The sequence below is a fragment of the Carcharhinus amblyrhynchos genome, chromosome 3, assembly GCF_965287045.1.
Source record: "Carcharhinus amblyrhynchos chromosome 3, sCarAmb.v2.hapA, whole genome shotgun sequence".
NCBI classification, from domain to species: domain Eukaryota; kingdom Metazoa; phylum Chordata; class Chondrichthyes; order Carcharhiniformes; family Carcharhinidae; genus Carcharhinus; species Carcharhinus amblyrhynchos.
In genome coordinates this window covers 115,959,649-115,982,682 of record NC_137326.1, presented here as the reverse complement: position 1 = coordinate 115,982,682, position 23,034 = coordinate 115,959,649, and the positions used below count along the sequence as shown (strand labels likewise).

General features: G+C 41.3%; 1 protein-coding gene across 10 annotated transcripts in view; it reads left to right on the top strand.

Annotated features, from left to right (window-relative positions):
* tnk2b (tyrosine kinase, non-receptor, 2b) overlaps positions 1 to 23,034 on the top strand; it is a 230,706-nt gene that overhangs the window by 112,734 nt on the left and 94,938 nt on the right. For 2 of the 10 annotated variants that reach the window (XM_080185802.1, XM_080185795.1), the window contains exon 1: positions 16,509 to 16,874. The exons of 6 other annotated variants lie outside the window; for them this stretch is intronic. In XM_080185802.1, coding sequence (XP_080041928.1) covers positions 16,812 to 16,874 — 63 coding nt within the window. In that variant the 5' untranslated portion in view covers positions 16,509 to 16,811. Of the gene's footprint in view, positions 1 to 12,146; positions 12,219 to 16,508; positions 16,875 to 17,785; positions 17,901 to 23,034 lie in introns of those variants that run through there. 2 more of the 10 variants (XM_080185804.1, XM_080185805.1) reach the window with 2 other exon arrangements.

Here is a 23,034-nt window from a genome sequence, read left to right as displayed (position 1 = left end):
CATTCTCCATGGCAATACCTCTACTGATCAGAGCCCATTTGCCAACCAATCAGAATTCTCTTCTCATACAGTAGAAATTTATTGATTCCAAGTTTTGACAAAATAAAGTTTTTTTTTCATCAGTACTCAAGTTCTGAAATACCAAATGACTATTTGTAAAACACAAATTTTGGAGGCTGAAATTCCTCAACTGGTTGCCTGCTGTTAATGGAAGGTTAGTGGGCTCCTCAAGCAAATGGAATGGTTCTAATGTGCTCTGTTGTTTTCCGCATTTCCCATGGAACCTAATCAGGGAAGTGCAGAGGGAACTTCCGTAACCTATCTACCTGTACACCTGCATCAAATACTGTTTTTGGCTCGAGGGCAAAGCCTCTCTTTGTATTTTTTTATCACTTGTAAACTTGCAGACTTCTATGTCTAGGCAAAGTCTGATAAAAAGCAGTTGCTCTAATACTGTTAACTGACATGTAAGTGTCAATACAATTTCCTGCAAACAAAAATTTAGTAGTTCTTAAGCCAATGAAGCAATTTCCCATGAATTCACAAGATTTTGCCTTCCTGAGTACGTGTTGTGAGATACCTTATCAAAGACTTTCTGAATAGGGAATAAATATTGGGACAATGGACTTTGTCCAAGGTTTCAAACACTCCATCAAGGAGAAGCTGTAAATTATATGTACTTCTTTCAATTTAATTTTCTGCTCACGATGTGACCATACGCAGGTTGGGTGACGCTTTATGAAACACCTTGTTTAGTCTATGAGCACAATCATGAGCTTTCTGTAGCTTATCAGTTTAATTCTGCACCTTGCTCTCATCTCTGCCAATTGTAATGTAGTTATTTAATTTCACTGCCAAATTTTGAATTCGATTTTGAATCTGTCCTTGGGTGTCTTTCAATGGGCTGTACATTCTTCATTAATTCTCTGGCTCTTAAACATGTTCTTCCCTCCCATGCCCATTGAAAGCTGTTCAGAAAGCCTGAGGTAAGGAACAAAGTGGGTCAGCGAGTTGATGGAACCACTGATCAGAAGAGATGGAATGAAATTATTGAGAGCAGAATTTCCTAGATACAGAACTTGGTTTACAGGAACTTTAAACACAGTCTTGCTGCAGCAACAAAGGACCTGCAACTTTCGAGAGGTTGGAAATGTCAGCGAAAGTAGAAACAAACCTATCAGTTTGCTGAAGGAAGGAACTGACTGATGCAAAACAAAGCAAGTGGAAAGGAAGTGTGGCTTTCCTTCCTTTTGCATGTAGTACTAAGATGATTTTTAAAAAATAGTATTTACCCACCAAATCACAAAATATATATTTAAAAGTTACAAATTCAAACGATCATTTCAAAACTTTTGACAGTGTAACTAAATTGTTAGCCTAGAATATGCTCAAGTGTTGGATGGTTTAACCTCACACTCGTGACTTAGTGCTATCAACTATAGTCAAAGGGACAACTGCAATGGCATGTGAGACCTAGAAGGTAAAATTTAATTTCAATGGAGGCGCACTAATGGTGGAGTGGATTGGCAATCCAGTTATTGCCATTTCTGAAGTTATTTTACCTTGTGGTCATTGCAGCACACACACACAGCTCCAGTAGTTTGTGGTCTGAGGTGGCAGTAAGAACCAGTCAATAACCTGGTTTAATAAGCTCAGAATCCTTTCTGATGAGGCATATGTTGGATCTTGTTATGTACAATTAAGAAACGAGGAAGAAATTGCCAATGTTAGTAGCTGAGGTTAGATTGGTAAACTGTAGATTATCATTCTTGACTTGCAGTCCTACATTGCGTGTCATGGGACAAATTTATAAATCTAATAGTCAAAGTACATGACTTACTGTTTTAAAGTCAAGACTGGGCTGCTCATCATTACAACTCCTTTCTGATTCTTAATACCTCAGTAAGTGAGTCATAACTGAAAGATGGTATTCTACGTTAAAGGTAGGTGACAAGAAAGCAGCCTGTTTGCCTTGTGGAATCCTGCCATCTACTGGATGATTACAAAATGAACTGCAAGGGGCTTTGCATGCTTGAAACTTGAGAAGCGGCCAATGACTGTTTTCAGTCATGGGATGTGGGTGTTGCTGGCACGGCCAGCGTTTATTGCCCATCACTAATTGCCCTTAAAGTGCTTCGGGGCCAGAAGAAAATTAACTGGGGGCTAAGAGAAAATAACTAGTAAAAGGGGGATAACTGTGGAAAATAGAGGGAAAAAAAACAGCTGGGAATGGGAAGATGGATAAGAACCCACAGTGGTATGAAGTAGCAGCTAACAAGTTTCCTTAAGTAAAACATTGAAAAGAATTGGGTGGTAACAATATTCTTATTTTAGTTCAGATTTATTAAATTTAAATTTAAATATCATTCTTGCTAACAATATTGAGTGGATATTCAAAGCTTCTGTTTGACTAAACTTGAGATACTATATGCATTGTGCAGTGCTTCACCTTAATAATGAATTAGTTGCCTAGCTTTCAAAGAAAAATGCCTCTGTATGAAGTACCTGCACGGTCCTTACTGATGGGAAAGAATTGTGAAGGCTGGCTCACTTAATCTTTTTTTGCAACAAATGTACGGACTGATACACAATATTGCACCAAGCCCATCTTTGGCCCCATTAATCAATTTCCTCCTCACCTGAAAGTTGGGTGCAGCAAAAGAGGTAGGTTGCAAACAAAAAGTCAAATTTTCTGGTTATACTGGAGATCCATCCCCTGTTTTCATTTTCTGTACAATAGTTTCAAGGTCATTCTGATCTTTAAAATCCCAGTACCCTGCACCCCACCATCCCTGCAAAACTAGAGATGGAGACTGTGGGCTAGATCAGCATGATTTTGATATTGAGACTGATGAGTTTTGTAACTTGGATTCTCCACACACTATAGAATATTAAAAACTATAGATTTCATTATTGATTTTGCTGCTGCTCAATATGGCCTTGTTATCACCTTCTCCTTCCCACCCCAATCAGCTCAATTAAGCCCTGGTTATTTTTTCCACTGCCTGCACAGTATGTGTACTTGTGTTGTCTTCAACTGGGTTTTTGAAAATATTCTGTCTTCCCCTCAGATTTCCCCACCAGCTGATGGGTTTTTTCCCTTGCAGGTATACTGACACCAATTAATCCCTGCATTTATTTATTATCATCGTGTAGCTTTGCTCCTGTCCCTTCCTCCTCTACTTTTTTTTCTCATTCCTTTTCACTTTTCCTTTTTCTTAGGAATGGTCGAGGAACAAGCTCCTGATACTAATGCAGAGACCAGGTGGGAGTGGGTCTGAACAAAATGCTAGAATGCATTTGGGTTGAATATGGTTCAATGGAAGCTTTTTAGCGGAATTTGTTTGGGAAGAAAATTGAAATTGGGATAAAGGTTTTACACAATATAATTGAGAAATCATGAAAATAATAAAATGTTTAATAGAAAGCAGCCATTGAGAAAGAAGAAAATTGATGCAGTTGACATGCGATCTTAACAATCCTCTCTCCCTTCATTCTCTGCCCTTTCCCCATACCCTCTTCTCCTCCTCTTCCCAAACCCCTAAATTCTCTCTCTTCTCTAAACTCTTCAGCTTCCCTAGCTCTTCAATCCTCCTTTCTCCTCTGTAAAGGTGACAGATGCACAATGTTTATAACAAAGATTGCACACATCTGTGTAATTTTGTATTATGTAATAAAATTCTGAATTGTTAAATTTGTCTTTACTTTCCAAATGCAAGCAGCCCTTGTCTTGATGAGCTTGGTGAGAGAATGCCACCAAGGAAGCTTTATAAACTGTAAACTTAGTTGCTGCATTGTTGATGGTCTCTGTGACTCCTTCTGTCACATCCTGCTGCCAGATGCTTAACATGAGAGTTATGAAGAGGCCTTTTTCTGGCCACTGTCAGTTGCTTTTTTTTTTAAATCTTGGTTTCAGGTTATAAAATGTTGGTGAGGTGTTTTCAGTTTTTATTTAGAATCATCTGAGAAATTAACTTCTGCTGAGAACAGCACATAATAGAAATGCTGTAGAGATGTACAAGAAACTGCAAAGGAAATCTGAAAATAAGAACCAGAAGTGCAAAACATACAGGTCGGTGACATTTGAAAAGGGAAACAGACAGATGGTGGAGAGAGAAAAGGAGAGATAGTGGGGAAGCGGAAAGGACCAAGGTGAAAAATGGAAGAAGAGTGATTAGAGAAGTGGAATATTGAAGCAAGGAGATTTCAGAAAAAGTGAAAGGGAGGGGTGCAGAAGTGAGAAATGAGAATTAAAGCAATGAGGAAGACAGAGAATGTACAGAAGAGGGAAAGGGGAGAATTTGGGGGAAATGGGGAGAAGAGAAAGTAGGAGAGTGCAGAGGATGAACTGAGTGAGGATTGGTAGGAAGAGCATGAGGGGAAAATGGTTGTACAGAGATGTGAAAACAGATGGAAAAGGGAGGGGAAGGGAAGGTGTGGAAGAGAAGAGAACAGAAAGTTGATGGGAGAGCGGAGGAAAAGATATAATCAGAAAAAGAGAGAGATGATAGATATAGGACAAGAGTTTGTAGCTTGGATGAAGGAAAGGAGAGAAGTAAAAGGATCAATGAAGGATAAAATGGTACCTAGGTACAGGGAGAGATTGAAAGTGGGAGGATGGGGAACTAGGAGAAGGAAAAGGTGGTGATGAAGGCGAGGGGAAAACAGACCGCTACAGAAAGGAAAAATGGAGGGTTGAATAGAAAGGAGTAGGAATGGGGAAGAGGGAAGGTTAATAAGTGGATAGATTAAAGAGGAGGTGGGGTGAAGGGAAAGGCTGAGGAGAGGGGGATGGGAATTAGGAACTGTGGAGAAGAGATGGGAAAGGTGAATAGCAGAGAACAGAGAGGGAGAGCAAGCAGAAGTAAGGTGTCGGGGTAAGAAAGGAAGCAGCAGTGAGGAGGGTTTTGCTGATTGGCAAACTAAACTTTATTTCTGTCATTTCCTAGTGTCATCAGAGCATAAGAAATAGGCACAGGAGTAGGGCATTCGGCCCAGTAGCCTGCTCTGTCATTCAACACGGTGATGGCTGATCTTGAGGCCATCACTCCATTTTCTTGCCCTCCGGCCCCCATAAACCTTGACTCACTTGTAGATCAAAAATCTCTCTGACTCAGCCTTGAATATATTCAATGACCCAGCCCCCACTGTTCATTGGGAAGATAATTCTCAAGGCAAACATTTCCTTGAGAGAAGAAATTCCTCCGCATCTGTCTTAAATGGGAGATACCTTGGGTGGGATTTTATGCTTGAGTGAGATCGTAAAATTCCACCCAACACAAATGGAGATTTCTGTCCTGGGAAGTGGCTGAAGGTTTTTGGCTTTTTATTTTTAAACTGTGCCCCCAGTTCTAAATTCTGCCACAAGGAGAAACATCCTCTCTCAAACTACCCTGTCAAACTTCCTCAGAATGATATACGTTTCACTATGGTCACCTCTCATTCTTCTAAACTACAATGAGTGCAGACTCAACCTATCCTGATAACACAATCCCATCATCTTGCAGGCACCAGCCTACTGAACATTCTCTGAACTGCTTCTAGTACAAGTATATCCCTCAAGTAAGGAGACTGAAGTTGTACATAGTATTCTAGGAGCAGTTTTACCAATGCTACAGTTGTAACAAGAGTGCCCACTTTAAGCTGCATTCCCCTTGGAATAAACAGTGTTATTATATTTATCTTTCTAATTCCTTGCTGTACCTGCTTTTTTTTTTGTCATTCATGTACAAGCCCATGCAGCACCCTTTGTCCTGCAGCATTCTCAGTCTCTCTCCATTCAAAGTGAACAACCTCCCATTTTACCACATAATACAGGCTTTATTCAGAAAGACTGTTCCCAATGGTGGGGGAGTCCAGAACTAGGAGTCATAGTTTGAAGCTAAGCAGTAAACCTTTTTGAATTGAGGTGAGGAAAAATTTCTTCATCCAGAGGATGGTAAATGTGTGGAATTCACTACCACAGAATGTGGTTGAGGCCAAAACATTGTCTGATTTCAAGAAGAAATTAGACATAGCTCTAGGAGCTAAAGGGATCAAGGGATAAGGGAGAAAGGGGGGGATCAGGATATTGAATTTGATGATCAGCCATGATCAAAATGAACGGCAAAGCAGGCTTGAAGAGCCAAATAGCCTACTCCTGCTTCTAATTTCTATTATAACTGTCTGCCTTTTTTAACCCACTCACTGGCTTTATCCTTTTGTAGACTTTGTATCCTTTTCATAACTTGCTTTCCTACCTGCCACTGTATTGTCGGCAATACAGTTGGTCCCTTCATCCAAGTCATTAATTTTTTTACGCATGTGCAGAGTCATTAATATAGATTGTAAATAGAAGGCTCCATATGGCACTTCACTGGGTGCAGTTTACCTACCTGAAAATGACCCATTTATCCCGACTGCTTTCTGTTAGTTAGCTAAATATCTGTCTGTGCTAATATATCACCATTAACACCATGAGCTGTTATTTATTGAAAGTAATCTTTTATGTGGGATCCTATTGAATGCCTTTTTCAAATCCAAATATACTGCATCTACTGCACCCCTTTATCTTATCCTGCGTCTTACATCCTCAAAGAGCTCTAAAACAAATCCAATGTTTCTACTAATATGAATTTCATATCAAATTGGACATTCAGGTTAAATTTTAACTCTCAAAATGAATGCATTGGGGTTGCATTAGCAGTGAAAATGCAACAGATCGAAAACTGAAACAATTCATCCACTTCCAGTTTTAACGAACCAGGGTTAAAGGATGGGAGACCAATCTACTCGTCAGAGAAAGTAGATTGGCTGATTAAATATTATAATGAGGCTGTGTGTTTTCATTTCACAGAATCACCAGAAGTGTTACAATGTAGAAAGAGGTCATTTGGCCTACAATGTTTTTTGATTTGATTTATTATTATCACATGTATTAGCATACAGCGAAAAGTATTGTTTCTTGTGTGCCGTACAGACAAAGCATACAGTTCATAGAGAAAGAAATGAGAGAGCAGAATGTAATGTTACAGTCATAGCTAGGGTGTAGAGAAAGATCAACTTAATGCAAGTAGGTCCATTCAAAAGTCTGACAGCAGCAGGGAAGAAGCTGTTCTTGAGTCGCTACATGACCTCAGACTTTTGTATCTTTTTTCTGATGGAAGAAAGTAGAAGAGAGTATGTCAGGGTTATGCTGACTGCTTTGCCAAGGCAGCGGGAAGTGTAGATAGAGGCAGTTGATGGGAGGCTGGTTTGCATGATGGATTGGGCTACGTTCACGACCTTTTGTATTTTCTTGCGGATGTGGCAGGAGCCATACCAAGCTGTGATACAACCAGAAAGAATGCTTTCATGTGTCTCTTGGCTCTCCAAGTGAGTATTCGGTCATTCTCCTGCCTTGTCCGGATACCTTTGTACATTGTTTCCCTTCAGATAATCTTTTAATGCCCCCTTGAATGCCTCAATTCAACTTGCCTCCACTGCACTTCCAGGCTGTGCATTCCATACCTGAACCACTCAGTGTGAATAACATTTTTCTCACATCGCATTTGTTTCTTTTGCAAATCACTTTAATTCGGTGCCCTCGTGTTCTCAATCCTTTTATGAATGGGAACAGTTTCTCCCTTTCTACTCTGTCCAGCTGTCTTAACGATTTTGAACACCTTCATCTTAGCAGTCTTCTTTCCAAGGAGAAGAGTTCCAATGTCTCCAATCTATTCTCATGTTTCTCATCCCTGGAATCATTCCTGTAATCATCACCTGCATTCTCTCCAATGCATTTGCATCCTTCCCATAGTGCAGTGCCCAGAACTATAGGTACTCCTCCAGCTAAGGTCAGACTAGTGTCTTGTATAAGTCCAGTATAACCTCATTGCTTTTGTACTCTGTGCCTATTAATAAAGCCTGACTAGTGTAAACTTTTTTTTAATTGCCCTCTCCTTCCACCTTCGATGATCTATGCACATATACATCCAGATCCCTTTCTTTCTGCACTCTTACAAATTGTATCCCTGATTTTCTATTGTTTGTCCATGTTCTTCCTACCAAAACACATTATCTTGCACTTCTCTACATTGAGCTTCATGAACCACCTATAAGCTCATTCCACCTTCTGGAACTCTACGCTGCTCACTTCCCAGTTTACAATTTTTCCAAGTTTCTTTCCATCGCAAGCTTTGAAAGCATCCCTGCATACCAAGATCTAGATTGTTGATATATATGAGGAAAACCAAAGGTCACAATTCCAATCCCTGGAGAACTCCACTACAAACCTTCCTGCAGCCTGAAAATTATCCATTGCTCTCATTTCCTATTACTCGGCCAATTTTAGAATCATAGAAACTCTACAGTACAGAAAGAGGGAGTCTACACTGACCACAATCCCACCCAGGGCCTACCCCCATATCTCTACATAGTTACCCACTAATCCCTCTAACCTACACATCGCAGGATACTAAGGGCATTTTTTTTTTGCATGGCCAATCAACCTAACCTGCACATCTTTGGACTGTGGGAGGAAACCGGAGCACCCGGAGGAAACCCACACAAACACAAGGAGAATGTGTAAACTCCACACAGATAGTGACCCAAGCCAGGAATCGAACCCAGGTCCCTGGAACTGTGAAGCAGCAGTGCTAACCACTGTGCTACCATGCTGCCAATTTTGTATCCACATTGCTACTGTCCTTTTCATTCCATGAGCTATAACGTTTTTTACAAGTCTGTTGTGTGGCTCTGTATCAGATGCCTTTTGAAAGTACGTGTACTTTCAACATTACCCTCGTTGAGTCTTTCTGTTAGTCTTCTAAAAATTCCAGCAAGTTAATTAAACATGATTCCCCCTTTAGGAATCGATGCTGTCTCTTTCTAATCTTAGCCACGTTTTTCCATATGATACTAATTCTATCCAAAATAATTGTTTCTAAAAGCTTCCCCACCACTGGTGTTATACTAAGTGGTCTGTAATTGCTGGATTTATCTATACAACCTCTTTTGAACAAGGGCATAATATTTGCAATTCTCCATCTTCTGGCATCTTCCCTGAATCTAGGGAAAACTAAAAGATAATAACTGGTGCCCCTACAATTTATCCCTTCTCTTCCTTCAATATCCTTGGATACATCTCTTCCAGCCCTGGTGCCTTGTCAACATCAGTTTGTCAGCCTGACAAACACTTCTCCCATATCAATCCTTCTAGTGACAGTTTCTTTCACTATCATCATGCCTGGGTAGCATCTATTTCCTTGGTAAAGATGGATGTGAAATATTCATTTAATACCTCAGTCATGCCTTCTGCCTCCACATGTAATCGGCCTTGCTAATTCCTTTGCCACCATATTGCTATTTATATGCCTACAGAAGACTGAGATTTCCCTTTGTTTTGGCTTTTCTCATAATCCCTCTCCTCTTCCTTTAATGTTTTTTCACTTCCCCTCTGAACCTTCTAAATTTCTCTTGGTTCTCAATTGTATTTTCCACTTGACACTTGTATTAAGCATACTTTTTCTTCTTTATCTTCATGTCTCCTTTTTCATCCAAGATGCTCTGGATTTGTTTGCCTTACCTTTCCCTTTTGTGTGTGGGTTAGGTTGATTGGCCATGCCAAATTGCCCATTAGTGGCAGGGGATTAGCAAGGTAAAACGTGGGGTTACAGGGTTAGGGCCTGGGTGGGATTGTTGTCAGTGCAGGCTCAATGGGCCAAATGGCCATCTTCTGTATTGTAGGTGTTCTGTAAGAGAATATACCTTGTCCTGTGGCCAATCATTTTTTTTTTGAAGAGAGCCCATTGTTTGGTTACATTTTTTCCCTCCAGCTTTTTGTTCCTGCCTATTTGGTCCAGCTCAATTCTTGCTCCATTGAAGTCAGCTATCATAAGAACATAAGAACATAAGAAATAGGAGCAGGAGTAGGCCATCTAGCCCTTCGAGCCTGCCTCGCCATTCAATAAGATCATGGCTGATCTGTCGTGGCTCAGTTCCACTTTCCCGCCCTCTCCCCATAACCCTTAATCCCCTCTCTTATCAAGAACCCATCAACCCGCTTCTTAAAAATATTTAGCGAGGCAGCCTCCACCACTTCAACGGGCAGAGAATTCCAAAGATTCACTACCCTTTGAGTGAAGAAGTTCCTCCTCAACTCCATTCTAAACCGCCTCCCCTTTATCTTGAGGCTGTGCCCCCTAGTCCTACTGTCTTTTTTGAGCGGGAAGAGTCTCTCCACCTCTATCCTATCCATCCCATTCATCATCTTATACGTCTCAATGAGATCTCCCCTCATTCTTCTAAACTCTAACGAGTACAAGCCTAGTTTATTCAGCCTCTCCTCATAGCTCAATCCCCTCAACTCCGGTATCAGCCTAGTAAACCTCCTCTGCACTCCCTCCAGGGCCAAAATATCCTTGCGCAGGTGCGGCGCCCAAAACTGCACACAGTACTCCAGCTGCGGCCTCACCAATGCCCTATACAGCTGCAGCAAGACCTCCCTACTTTTATATTCAATCCCCCTCGCTATGAAGGCCAGCATCCCATTCGCCTTCCTGACCACCTGCTGCACCTGCAAGCTGGGTTTTTGCGACTCATGCACAAGGACCCCGAGGTCCCTCTGCACTGTCGCCTGCTGCAGTTTTTCGCCTCGTAAGTAATAGTCCTTCCTACCATTATTCAACAAAGAACAACAAAGAACAACACAGCACGGGAAACAGGCCCTTCGGCCCAACGAGCCCGCGCCGCCGTCCTACTATCTCAGTGACCTATTCATGATTTTAGTCTACGCCTAACGTGCGAGGATCAGGGAGGTCCAATTTAGGGACAATTTTAGTACCCAATCAATCAGCCTAAAAGCACATCTTTGGGGGATGTGGGAGGAAACCTACCAAAGTGGACCACCTCACACTTGCCAACATTAAATTCCATTTGCCATTTCCTGGCCCATTCGCCCAGCCTATCTAGATCCTTCTGCAGACTCTCCACACCCTCCGCACAATTTGCCGTTCCCCCAATCTTGGTGTCATCAGCAAATTTCGACACCCTGCACTCGGTTCCCTCCTCCAGATCATCTATATAAATGGTATCCCCTAGTTCATTATTCTTATCTAAATAGTCATTATATTTTTAGCCACAGTTTGCTTGTATCACAGGCTCAGGAAACACGGTAACTGAAACAGGGATGAGAAGGCCTGCATCCATGAGATAAATGTTTTTACAGCACTGCCTATTCACCAGGACTAACATTCAGCCATATTTGCCATGTGGTCTGTTTGCTAACAACCCCATCTGAGCCCACAGTCCTCTGCAGTCCAGACCACCAGATCTCCTGGCCCGATAATTGGGACCTCTCCTCCCTGCGCAAACCTGCCATAACTTTCTTATTCCCTTAATACCTGCTGTCATATCTTTCAGCTCTATGAAGTAGCTTCCAGCCAGAAGCCGCTCCCAATTGTCTAACAGCCTGTCTGTTATGGAAACCCCACTTAAAGGAGCTCTGTGGTTAAATTCTGTAGGATTTTCAGGAAACCTGTTCTAACCCACTTCAACAACTGGACAACCCCTGCACTGAACTCATCTCCAGGTTATTAACCAGGCCCTTCTGTGACTGAAAGTGTGGTTCTGTGGAACTCCATTTATCTCTAACCCTGCCCGTTTTTCTCACTTGATCTTTCTCTTTGTACCATTGCTAGAGTGTGGCTCAGTTATTGATATGTTCTTGCACTTAGTGAAACCAGTTGCTTTTGGAAGGAATCCAAATCTCATTTTAACAAGAGTGGATTTTTCTTTGTATAATAACTAATTAGAGATGTGCTGGTAACATTTCCAGGTTATCCAGATTTTTTCAAGCTTCAGCATATGCCTTTCTTTAATCACTTCAGACAAATTTATGATCGTGTCCACTGAGGTTTACTGTAATTGATTCAGAGATCTATTTCTACAATGGCTTTTCTCTACACTCATGAATGCCAAGCTCCAATCAAGGTGACTGGTTTTCATAGTCTTGAGAATTATCTTCCTGTTTGATTAAATTTTGAAGAAAATGGCTGCAGAATTAGGCCTCATAATTAGGTTTCGCATCAGCAATAATTTATATCTGGGACTTAAAGTTGGCCTTTCTATGCCTTTTAGCTTTGACAAAGGATCATCTGGACTCTATCAGTTCTTTTCTCTCCTTACAGATTCTGCCAGACCTGCTGAGATTTTTCAGCATTTTCTCTTTTGGTTTCAGATTCCAGATTCCAGCATCCATAGTAAGTTGCTTTTGTTTTAGAGTTGGCCTTGGAGGGATGGATTTTTTGCTAATGAAACAGGAAGCTTGAATCCAGATATTTCCCAACTCAGCAGAGCCATCTCCTTATAAATAGCCCTGAAATACTCTATTTCATTCTGGTGGCGGGGAGGAGAATGGAGTCAGACCTGCCAACCCTGAAGCAGTTTGAATGTGGTGACCACAGAAGTGGGTCAGTGCAAGGTGAATTGGTCAGAAGACCCACCTCGGATCTCTGGGACTTTGTCCCTGTTCTTTGCTGGCTGTTACACCTCTAGCCCTCATCCCATCTGAAAAAACGGATGCTTGGCCATCTATTTCTGTTGACAGTTCCCAGATGCCCTCATTATAAATGCTTAGCTAAACTCAAACTACATTAATGGGTTAGCTCAACAAGGATCTGTTTACAAGTTGAGGGGGAGTGTTAGATTTGATTGACATCTTTGAGATTTTAATACGTTGTTATTTGTTTCTTTTTTTTAAGTATTTTTGTTTGGACGCGATGAAGGAGTGTGAAGTGAAGTCAAGTTTCTGTTAAAAATACTCTGAGCTGAATTTTTGATCCCGAGTTTTATGTGCAGAGTCAGGAAATTTCCTGACTCTGCAAACCTGCGTCAGTAGGAACTTCCTCAAACAGTGTGGAAACGGTCTCAAGGGCTGCCGAATGCCAAGGTTGGCTAGTTAAAAAGCCTGCATATTACTCTGAGATGTCATCGCACTTGTAATTAAAAATGATAAGACACATTAGCCATCACCCCATACTTTCCCCCTGAACCATGCATGCCATCTAATGCTCCCACCCATATTCGTGGCCTCTGTACCCTCCTTGCCAATCCATACATCCTATTCACCAATGGCCTGACATTTCCTGTGTCCCCCTTTCTTCTTCTACTCATGCCCAATGGCTCTCCATGCAAACACATGCCACTCACTCATCCCCAAGATCCTTTATAATTCCTATACCAATTAATTGAATACATTTAAATCCCTTCAAGTACTTAATCCATTATTAAAACAAACTTGTATTCATTGTCCCACGTTAGCAGTACTAATACTTTTAACACCGCTTATAAACTGTATACTTACAAACTCATAATTGTGATAATGGTAGATAATGGAAGCATTCAAGCAACATTAATATAATGATAACCCTAAGGCTTATTTGAACAAACATGCAACGTATTGAAGTTGCAAGCACCAATTTTTTTCAACAGCAGGCCTCTTTCAGAATTAAAAGAGCAGGGATTTAAAATAACATGACAGCTTAACTGTTCTACAGACCCCTATCCACTTTTTATGCAAATTCATGTTAAACCCAATTTTACTAACAATTCCAAATCACCTGAACTCAAAGGACAGCTGACCACAACAAGAACTCTGGCAGGCTTAGATCATTTCCTCCAATCCTTAATGCCACAGGCCATGTTTTGGATGTTCCAGTGATAAAAATTGCTTCAGAATGAAGGCTGAAGAACTTTTAAATCTATCTATCTCCATGAACCTCAAATGTGTAAACTACATTCTACCAACTGTCCCCTCCACCGCCGCCACCTGATGAAAATGGTGGCCACTGGATATGGGGGAGTGGCATCTGGATTTGGGGTCTCGGGTACCATTTTGGCTAAGACACTGAGCCCTTACACCTTAGCAGAAACTCGGATCAATGAATAGCAGCTTGAATGTCATTCAAGGTTGTGAAAGCAATGGCTTTTTTAAAGCAAATTTCTGAATGAGTGTTTTTTCATGAACATTTTAATATTTGCCATTGATATTATATGGCTCATTTGTTCTGTACATCATGCATACAGGGTGAGGGGATTTGGAGTTAGCAAGGAAAACATGGAAGAGGCATTGGTAAGACCTTTTAGTACATACAGTTCAAAAGGTTCCTGAATCCAGACTATGGTCCATGATTTCCCTGCGGGGTCGTGAACCATGGGTCTTCAAGAAACTGGCCCAGTTCCATGAAAGTTACAGGGGCAGGGCAGAGGAGAGAGCGTTGGGTGGTGGTGCTGGATTATGGGATGCCTACCTTGCAATCAAACAGACCAGGTTGGGCGTGCATGGTGTAGGAAGTGTTTGTAATCTGCACTGTTATCCGTCCATGCCAGTGAAAATTGCCAGCGCTGGAGTGGAAATCTAGGAATCAAGTCCCACCTGCCATTCCTAGAGTGTCCTGGAGTAGGCCTGACTCTTCAGATATCCTGCCCCTTGTTTTTTTTTCTTTTGAAGACTGTTCATCAGTTAACAAGCTGACTATAAAGTCCCATTGTATTAGTACAGCCTTTCCTGCTCTGAGTGTTCATCTTTTTTTCAGTCCTGATGCTACTGTTCCCATTCCCAAATTGCATGGCGTCTGACTCTTGTAGTTCAGTGGCAGCTTGGTGGTTGTGGAGAGGTTGGCTACTTCAGCTTTCTGTTCCCTGTTCCAGCTCCTGTTCTACTGCCTTGTTCCCTCCTTCTCCAAGTACTGTAGGTTTTTAGATCAAGTGGCTTGAATATTTTTATCTAAAAATTATTGCTGGCACATAAGATATAAATATTAATAGACAATTCCATAATACACCAAAAGGAGTGACTCTATTTGCAGAATCTATATTCTCTTCCTTGAAAGTTTTGTTGGCCATAAGCTGTTGCAGATTTTCACAACCTTGGCAGGAATTCTCCCAAAAAAATTCTAATTGTTGAATTTGCAAGAAGGCTGGAGCAATTCATGTTGTTTCTTTTCAGTGGGAGTTCACACTAGTATCTCCCACACTGTGTGCCACTCAGAGGCCACCACCATGAGTATCATTAGATTTCAAGGAGCGGGACCTATTCACGTAGGAGAGACTGAAAGCAGCGGGCCCCTGCACGTGAGCAGTGCCCCAAAGTGTCAGCCTTTCGTTTACTAGCCAGCTCAATTGCTGGCTAGCCCAGGACCCCCACAGGGTTGTCCCCCCAAACTAGCAATGACAATCCCCCCAACTCCTTGCAGGCAGACTCCCTCCTCCCCACACAACTTGCCCTGGTCATTGGCCACCCTCCAGCCCCCATCGATTACAATGGCAGAGTGGCAGCGGGACCCCCCCACCCCCACTGAAGGCCCCCGGTAGACCCTGCTGTAATAGGCCCTGCCCCCTTGGCACTGCCCAATGTCCGGTGGGTGGGCAATGCCAAGATGCTCCCTGAGCATGGGCACTTTGTCCCTTGGTTAGTGCCTAGGGCCCAGGCTGGTACTGCCAGAGTGCCCATGCCCAGGGGCACACCCCACCACTCAACCTCCCGGGGGGGTGGGGTGCTCTTGATTGCACCCACTTCACTCCGTGAGGTTAGGCCACTGGTTCCCTGTTAGTGGATAACTAGTGTAATCCCTGCTGGAGTGAAACACTCTGGCAGGGTGGGAGATGCTAGCAGGCCCAGAGAATTCAGTCCTGGGCCCACTCGTAGCATTGAAATGGTATGTAAAATCCTATTTAAATGATAGCTGCGCCTCTCAGCCAATAGCCAGCGTGCAGATGCCACTGGAATCCTGGGCCTGGGAGATGCAACCATGGCACGAACGCTCATGGGAACTCCACACATCGGCGGATGGGCGATTCTCCTGGCCCGCTGCACTAAAAAAGTTAGCGCAGCGGTTTGGGAGAATCACAGCCCTTGTCTATGGTGAAATCAATGAAAGTCTTGATTAATGCATTATCATTGGGATCGAGTGGAGAGCCATTCCCCCGACTTGCCCCTCTGGTCTGTTTACAAGTGTATGGCTTGATATTTATTACAGAAATATTATCATTTGAATGTGGTAACAACGGTTTGATGAAAATTAGACATCTGACAATTGGTTCCTTAAAGAATAAAAGGCAGTTGCCATCAGATCTTTACTGTTAAAAGCAGTGTCCCTTTAAATGGCATGGTTTCCTGGAGAATGCGCACTGAGATTTTCTCCATTTCTGACTGATTGCACTGGGGATTTATACAAGAAACCGCAGGTTAGCCGTTTTCAGCTCTAACTGCAGGACCGAGTACAACGCTGCTTTATCCTGTATGCTCCTGTGCTGGTTGGACAGGGGGTGTGGAAGTGAGGAGGGGGGGGTGGGGAGGAGATTGGCGGTATGTGAGGAGGCGTGGAGAATTGCCTTGTTAAACCATCAGCTGAGGGGCCCACAGGAAATGAACTCTCCATCCTCCAGTTAATATTGACCTCCTGGCTTTTGTCCAAGTTGTGTTGCAGTTGACTAGCAAAGCAGCACAGTTTTACCATTCAGTACTCGGTCGACTCCTACAGCGTATGGCAGCTTTGAGACGAATGTTATTGGAGAACGCTGCTATTTATTCCATCGACAAGAAATCACTTGAGCCATAAACTGTGAATATGCAAAACTAGTTCTACTTTTTATAATTTAAAGAAAACAAAATGTTGGGATGTAGGATTATGCCCCTGAGAAAAAGCGTCAGTTTTCCTAAGTCATGGGAAGTTGAGGATTTTTTACTCCAGGGAGAGTGAAATGGATAAGTTGGAATTCTGGACTTGCTTAAAGAGAGAACATTATAAACTTGATAACCTAAGAAACTAAGGGAAACAGAACACGGCACAGGCATGCGTCGCTTTGACAAACTGAAGAGATCCTTTCCTTTTCTGGCACGTTTTCATGTTTATAAAGTAAGTTGGGTGGTGTTTATGATTTATTACTAGTTATTAGTAAAAGAACAGTATTTGTTGACAGACCTAGATTTATAAAGTGGAAATGTGCATTTTTCCTAAGACTGTTGAGTATCAAAGAGAATTTACTGATGCTGCACATACACCTGACATGAGTGAATATGAGTGCACAGAGCATGTAAAGGTTCAGTATCCCACACCTGGATATATACTAATTTGCTATATACTGTTAATGCATTACCATAAAATATCACTGCAACGTGTGCAGGTACCTCTGCTCGCCGAATGCAAATTTTTCTGGTCACCAACGCAAGTATAAGATAGTCTTCTGTGTCTTGCAGTTACACTGACACTTTCATATATGTTAGTAATCAAAGGAAATTATATCCCTTAGTGTCATAAAAGTCCCCACAGCAGCTGCATGACATTCTGTGGGCTTGGTTCAGAAGTTACAACAAAGAGTGATTTTAAAAAAATGCTTCAATTCTTTTGATTATTTTCTGTAAGGTTGTTTACCAGTTAATCCTAGCTGATTTTTCCTTAGATAATTTCCTTAGAAGCAACTTGAAATATTTAAAATGTGAACATTTCTTGTAAGTATAATCAACTTGAGCAGCTGATCTCATCAGAGCTGGAATACTGATTTGATACAAAAACATTTCAGCAATCAATTAATTGGTCTGATCATGTTTCAACAATTTTCTCCTGGGATGAGCTGGTTCCGGTTCAAATGAAAAAAGCATCAACTGCTGGAAATCTGAAACAAAGGCACAGAATGTTGGAAATAGACAGCAGGATTGTCCTCCTTTTAAAAGAAACAACAACTAAATATTTCATTTATCCAGTCAGATCTATATCTGAAACTTCTGTCTTCTCTTTTCAGATGCTGATGAACTTGTTCGGAGTTTGCAGGCTTTGAGCTCCAGTTTATCTCCTTTCAATTCTTTTGCCCTCTCCTCAGGCATTTTAGCCAGGAACGAGTTCTGTCCTGTGCTCACTCAAACTGCACACAAGTCCTTTCCAAAAGTATGCACTAAATAATCAGGAATAGAGCTTCTGCCTAATGTTTACCTTTCCCTTGCTAACTTACTAAGTGTATACTAATGTAATTGTCTGTATCAACAGTGTCAGCAAGCTACCTCGCCTGCCCTGGATTATACTGGAAAATGGCAAGCGTGTTGCCCACAATTTTCCATCCTTTGACTGTGATTTTCTGTCTTTGTGCCCAAAATTTTCCCTTTATTGGCCAGGACATTGAGGACAAGAGTTAAGAAATCATGTTGCAGCTATATAAAATCTTGGTTAGGCCACATTTGGTATATTGCGTGCAGTTCTGGTCGCTACACTACCAGAAGGACGTGGAAGCTTTGAAGAGAGTGGGAAAAAAAAGGCTCACCAAGATGCACACTGGTGGCAAGTAAGGCTACTTGTTACAAACTTAGAAAAAGCAACCCTATGTTACCTTGCAGTGTGTAAATCATAAAATAGATGAAAAATGTGGAAGACAGAGAAATATGTTTTGTGCCAAGTATTCTCCCATTGCTTATTTGGGGGTTTGGTAGGGGGGAGGGAACACTATCATATTAATTGACTTTTAAAAATATCAGTATGATTTTTATCAGTGGACCTGGTGGAGATCTACTTCATGAGATCCCCCACAATGATAGTGTTCCTGGTATGGAGATGCTCCAGGATGGTTTTATTATGATATTGGCCACTGCTTTCTTTGTAATCTCATCCAGCCCTTTTCAGGATATCTGTACTTCTCCAATTCCAGCCTCATGAGCATCTCTGAAGTGAATCATCTCACCAGTGGTAACTGCCTTCAACTGTCAATGCTCCAAAACTCTGGAATTTCCTCTTTTAAACCATTCCATCTCTCTACCTGACTTTCCTCCTTTAAGATGCTCATTAAAACCTACTCTTTGGACCAAGATTCTGATCATTTGTCTCAATATCTTCTTGTATGGCTAGGTGCCATTTTGTTAGATATCGCTGTTGTGAAGCATATTGGAAAGGGGCTACACTAAACAAAAGTTGTTCCTATGAATCAATTTAAAACTATCTGACCCCACCACCAGCTAGGTTTGCAGGTTGCAGTTGTGCTGCTAATGGTTTATAGAGTAACTCAGTCGTTGGCGGATGAGGACAGTGGGATCATGTGATATAAATGCAGTGACATCTGGGTTGCAGATGATGTGGGTGATGACTTCACAAAAAGGAATGGAAAGGAAAGCTGTAGAGCAAGCAGATTAGAGCAAAGCAGAGTTTTGGAGGAAATCAAACAGTGTGATGCAGGTGTGGAACAGATGGGCGGAAGTGTATAAAAAGAACAACCTTTGAGGCAGTCATTGGACTGGAAGAGAATAAGAATAGCAAGAAGCAGGCTGTTGCATCTGTCTGGATTTGAAAGGAATTTTTGCAGCTTTTAGATGGTTAATTTCTTTGTTTGAGGAATGGAACAATGATGTGTGCACAGTTTTAGGATTGCTTCTCACTGCAGCATGACTATAAAATGATTACAGTGGGAAAAAACCCCAGAGAGCACAAACTTTGCATCAATCTTATATCGAAACATTGATGAAGTGTGAGTGACAGTGCTAAATTATGCCATTAGTTGCATTTAGTTCTTAATAATTACACTAAGCTTTGGCGTGTTTAGGTATAGCTTGGGTCAGATCCCAAGTTCCTTTATTCCTTTATGTTGTGCTTACATGTGTCCGATAAGGACCAGGCATGCTTTTGTCTGAGGGCTATTTTTAAAATGGCAGATGTGAGATGAAAAGGGGGAGAACAGCAAATTACAATAATTTAAGGCCTTCACCTTTTTGAATCAATAAGAGTAATAAATTCCTTAGAATTGCTCATTTTTGTGGAAGAGGATGTTGTATGAAATCAATGTATTTGTTTTGTTGGGATGATTCTTCTGCCAGCTTTCCCTGGGTGTCCTGTCTCTGATTGAGGTTGCAGCTGTTGCAAATGTTGTTTTTTCACACTGGGTAGATGAAATTCTTGTACCTTACCAATCTGGCATGATGGACCTTCATATTCCTGTGGAGAGAGTCAGCACTGCTGTGCAGCTTGCGTCGCAGTGCCTCCACGTCATTCACATCTCAATTAAACATTAGTAAAGATGCTTTTTGTGTATATTTTTGACTAGGTAAAATACTGTTAAATATAAGAGGTCATAATTTTCTCGTGGGGGGCGGTTTGCGGGATATTGTATTTCAAGTGCAAATTTTTTGAACCTAGATCGCTTTATTCTGAACTGTGAACCTGATGTGCACTCTTTGCCTTGCACCCTCACCCTTCACACACACACCCACTGCTGTGTGACATTTCATTTCCTGTATACTGTATGCTCAGGTTCTGTCCAGTGAAAATTGTCAAATTCATGCTATTTGTGCCTCATTTAAAAGCTTTGTGCTGCAGAATGCTCACTTTGGACCGGTAACAAGCCGACAAATTGTATGGCTAAATTTGAAGCTATGTCTTGCCTCTAACAGAGTTGTTCCAAAATCTACTGTTTCTCTTCAGTCTATTTTTTCCTGCTATGACTGGACTACCAGTCAGAATGAAAACACAATCTTTCAATTGGTGCAAGCATGTACTTATGAATATAGATGTTTGCTTTTGGTCTTGTGCACTGTGCGTTTTTCCTAGCTGTGAAGGTGAGGCTGTTCCACAGCACTCATTTTACACACATTTCCTTCAGTCAGCAATTTCTGTGATTATAGTAATGAACAATACCAGAGATACTGGGCGTTTAAGTAGCCTTGTGGGTGTTGGGGTGGTGTTGGGAAAAATACATATGACATTGTAGAAGACGGACTGATTCATCAAACCGATTGCACACGCACGATGGTTTTAGCATCATGACGTCTTCTCTCTTCCCCCCCACCCCCCCCACTCCCGTACAGCACCCACTCTCCCTCTATGTAATCCTGTTGCAGGAAAATAAAAACAAGTACAATAAGTGAAAAAATGCTCTGGAAAATTCTCCCCGATTCTTCTTTCATGCAACCAAAAGCATATGATGCAATCTGTAGATTTGCCTTCCAGTTCAGAACTGGAGCATGACAGACATCTGTTCTGAGTGTTTCAAGCACAGTAAAAAATGTGGTTGAGTGCGCCAGCAGCCAGTGATGTTCTGTTTTGTTAACCAGCTGCATAATAAAAAATATTTAGCCAGAGGAGGCGTTGAATCGCCCACTTCAAGAGATGATTGCTTGTGACCACTCTGTTTCCTGCTGGGCAGACTGTAATTGGCACAGTATCGTTTATTCTGTACCGTTGTTTGTGCAGAGTGAGTGTCTTGAAGATAACAAACTTACTTGATGCTCACAAAATCAAATTTATTTGTCTGGTGTGAAATATGCCACATAGAGCACAACTCCTTTTAAAGCCATTTATGAACAGTGACAGTACTGTGCTTTTGTAGAGAAAACACTTAACTCCCAGCTGCATCATTCATACTTCAAGATGGCCTGTACAAAAGTGGATTATGTTCTTGCAAATTCAGTGCCTCATATTTAAAAGCTGAATTATAAAGGAAGATGAAATCCTAGTGTTTGCACTCTTACAAACTGATTTTCTTTACAGGTCTGGATTGATCTATTCTTAGTGGCTAAAACTCATGTTGTGCAGTCATCGCAATGGAGCTTTTAACAAATTAGTGCATCTGAATTTAGAATGGCTTTTTCACTCATTCATAATCATTGTAGTGTTGTAAAAAATTGTTTTATTTCATGCACAAATGCTAACTGTGGTTGAGCCCTCTAACACAAGTTATTGTCTGAAAAGGTTATGGAACGGACAGTGAGTGTACTACAGGATAAGAACATTGCATATTTAATTTTATATACTTTTGATGATGGGAATAGGTTATTTATTTATAATTTACAGCTTATAAGGTGCTGGTAGTATTTGTTTTAACATGTCCCTTGTGCAGCATTAATTTAAATGGCAGGTAACTTTTGTGAGGGATGAAACCTATAACCTCATTGGATGATTTTATTAATTTGCCACTTACTTTCCTCAGGATTGCATTTTGCAATTGGGTGGGATGGCAGCAAAAAATTACTGTTGTCTCCTGGCCCTGGGCTTCATTTCTCATCATTACACCCCAGTCTTCTAGACTGCTGTCTCTACTAATGACTTCCTGTTTCCCACCTACTTAAATGTAAATACTAGTGGGAAGGGACAGGGTTCAGTTTCCTTAGTAGGCATTGCTCTCATTTTTCCTCTTGCCACTTTCATTGTGAATTTTTGACGTGGATGAATGCCTTAAACAAAATGTTTTTATGTCTTAGTAGCCTGTATTGCAATTTTGCACCACTCCTTTTGTGATTGTGGCAACAATTCAATTATACATACTTTGCCATGCAATGAATATAACACGTTATTTGGAGGCTTTGGTCAGCATGCTCGTCTATCCTTGTCAAATTTATAGTTAAATGTTAAAATTGCATCTTCATAACAAAGTAGGATATTTTTTGATTGCCAGGTGAATAGAGCTTTTTGAGCTGAGATTTTAGTTCTTGCTCTGGATCACCAACATGAGCAGTGTATGGAATTGGGACAATTTGGGGATCGTGGGGGTAGTGATGCAGTTTTTCCACACAACTCAAATGAAGTTCAGTAGCAGCTGAAACACAAGTAGTGGTCCTGTAGAAACCCATAATCCCAAAGGAGTTGGTGTTACAGGTCAAATAGAATTGTTTTCTCTGTCATCTGTAGTATTCAGCAGTATGGGTCTGCAAGGATCTCCAGGGTACTGCACGTATAATTAATCATTCTATTCTCATGCTTTCAGGTTGAATTTTAATCATTTTGTGAAATTGTATAAAGGACAATCCCCTTCCTGTTTGCTTGGCTTTTGGCTTCATTTTGCTGGAAAGGCAGTTTGTTACAATCAATATAGTTATGTGGTTTGTGAAGGAATTTTTCATGACTGACAGAGTGCTTGTTTTTTTCAGTCGCACCTTGCATGAAATTCTATTTAATGCATATTGAAAGGCTGGAATTTAAAATTCTTAAGCAATGCTATGCTTGTTTTGGCAATGATCAAGAGGAATATTGTGATCCTAGTGATTTTCAAATGGGTTAGAAAAATTCCACCTGCCATATTTACAGTGTAGACCAGAATGGCAACACAGTA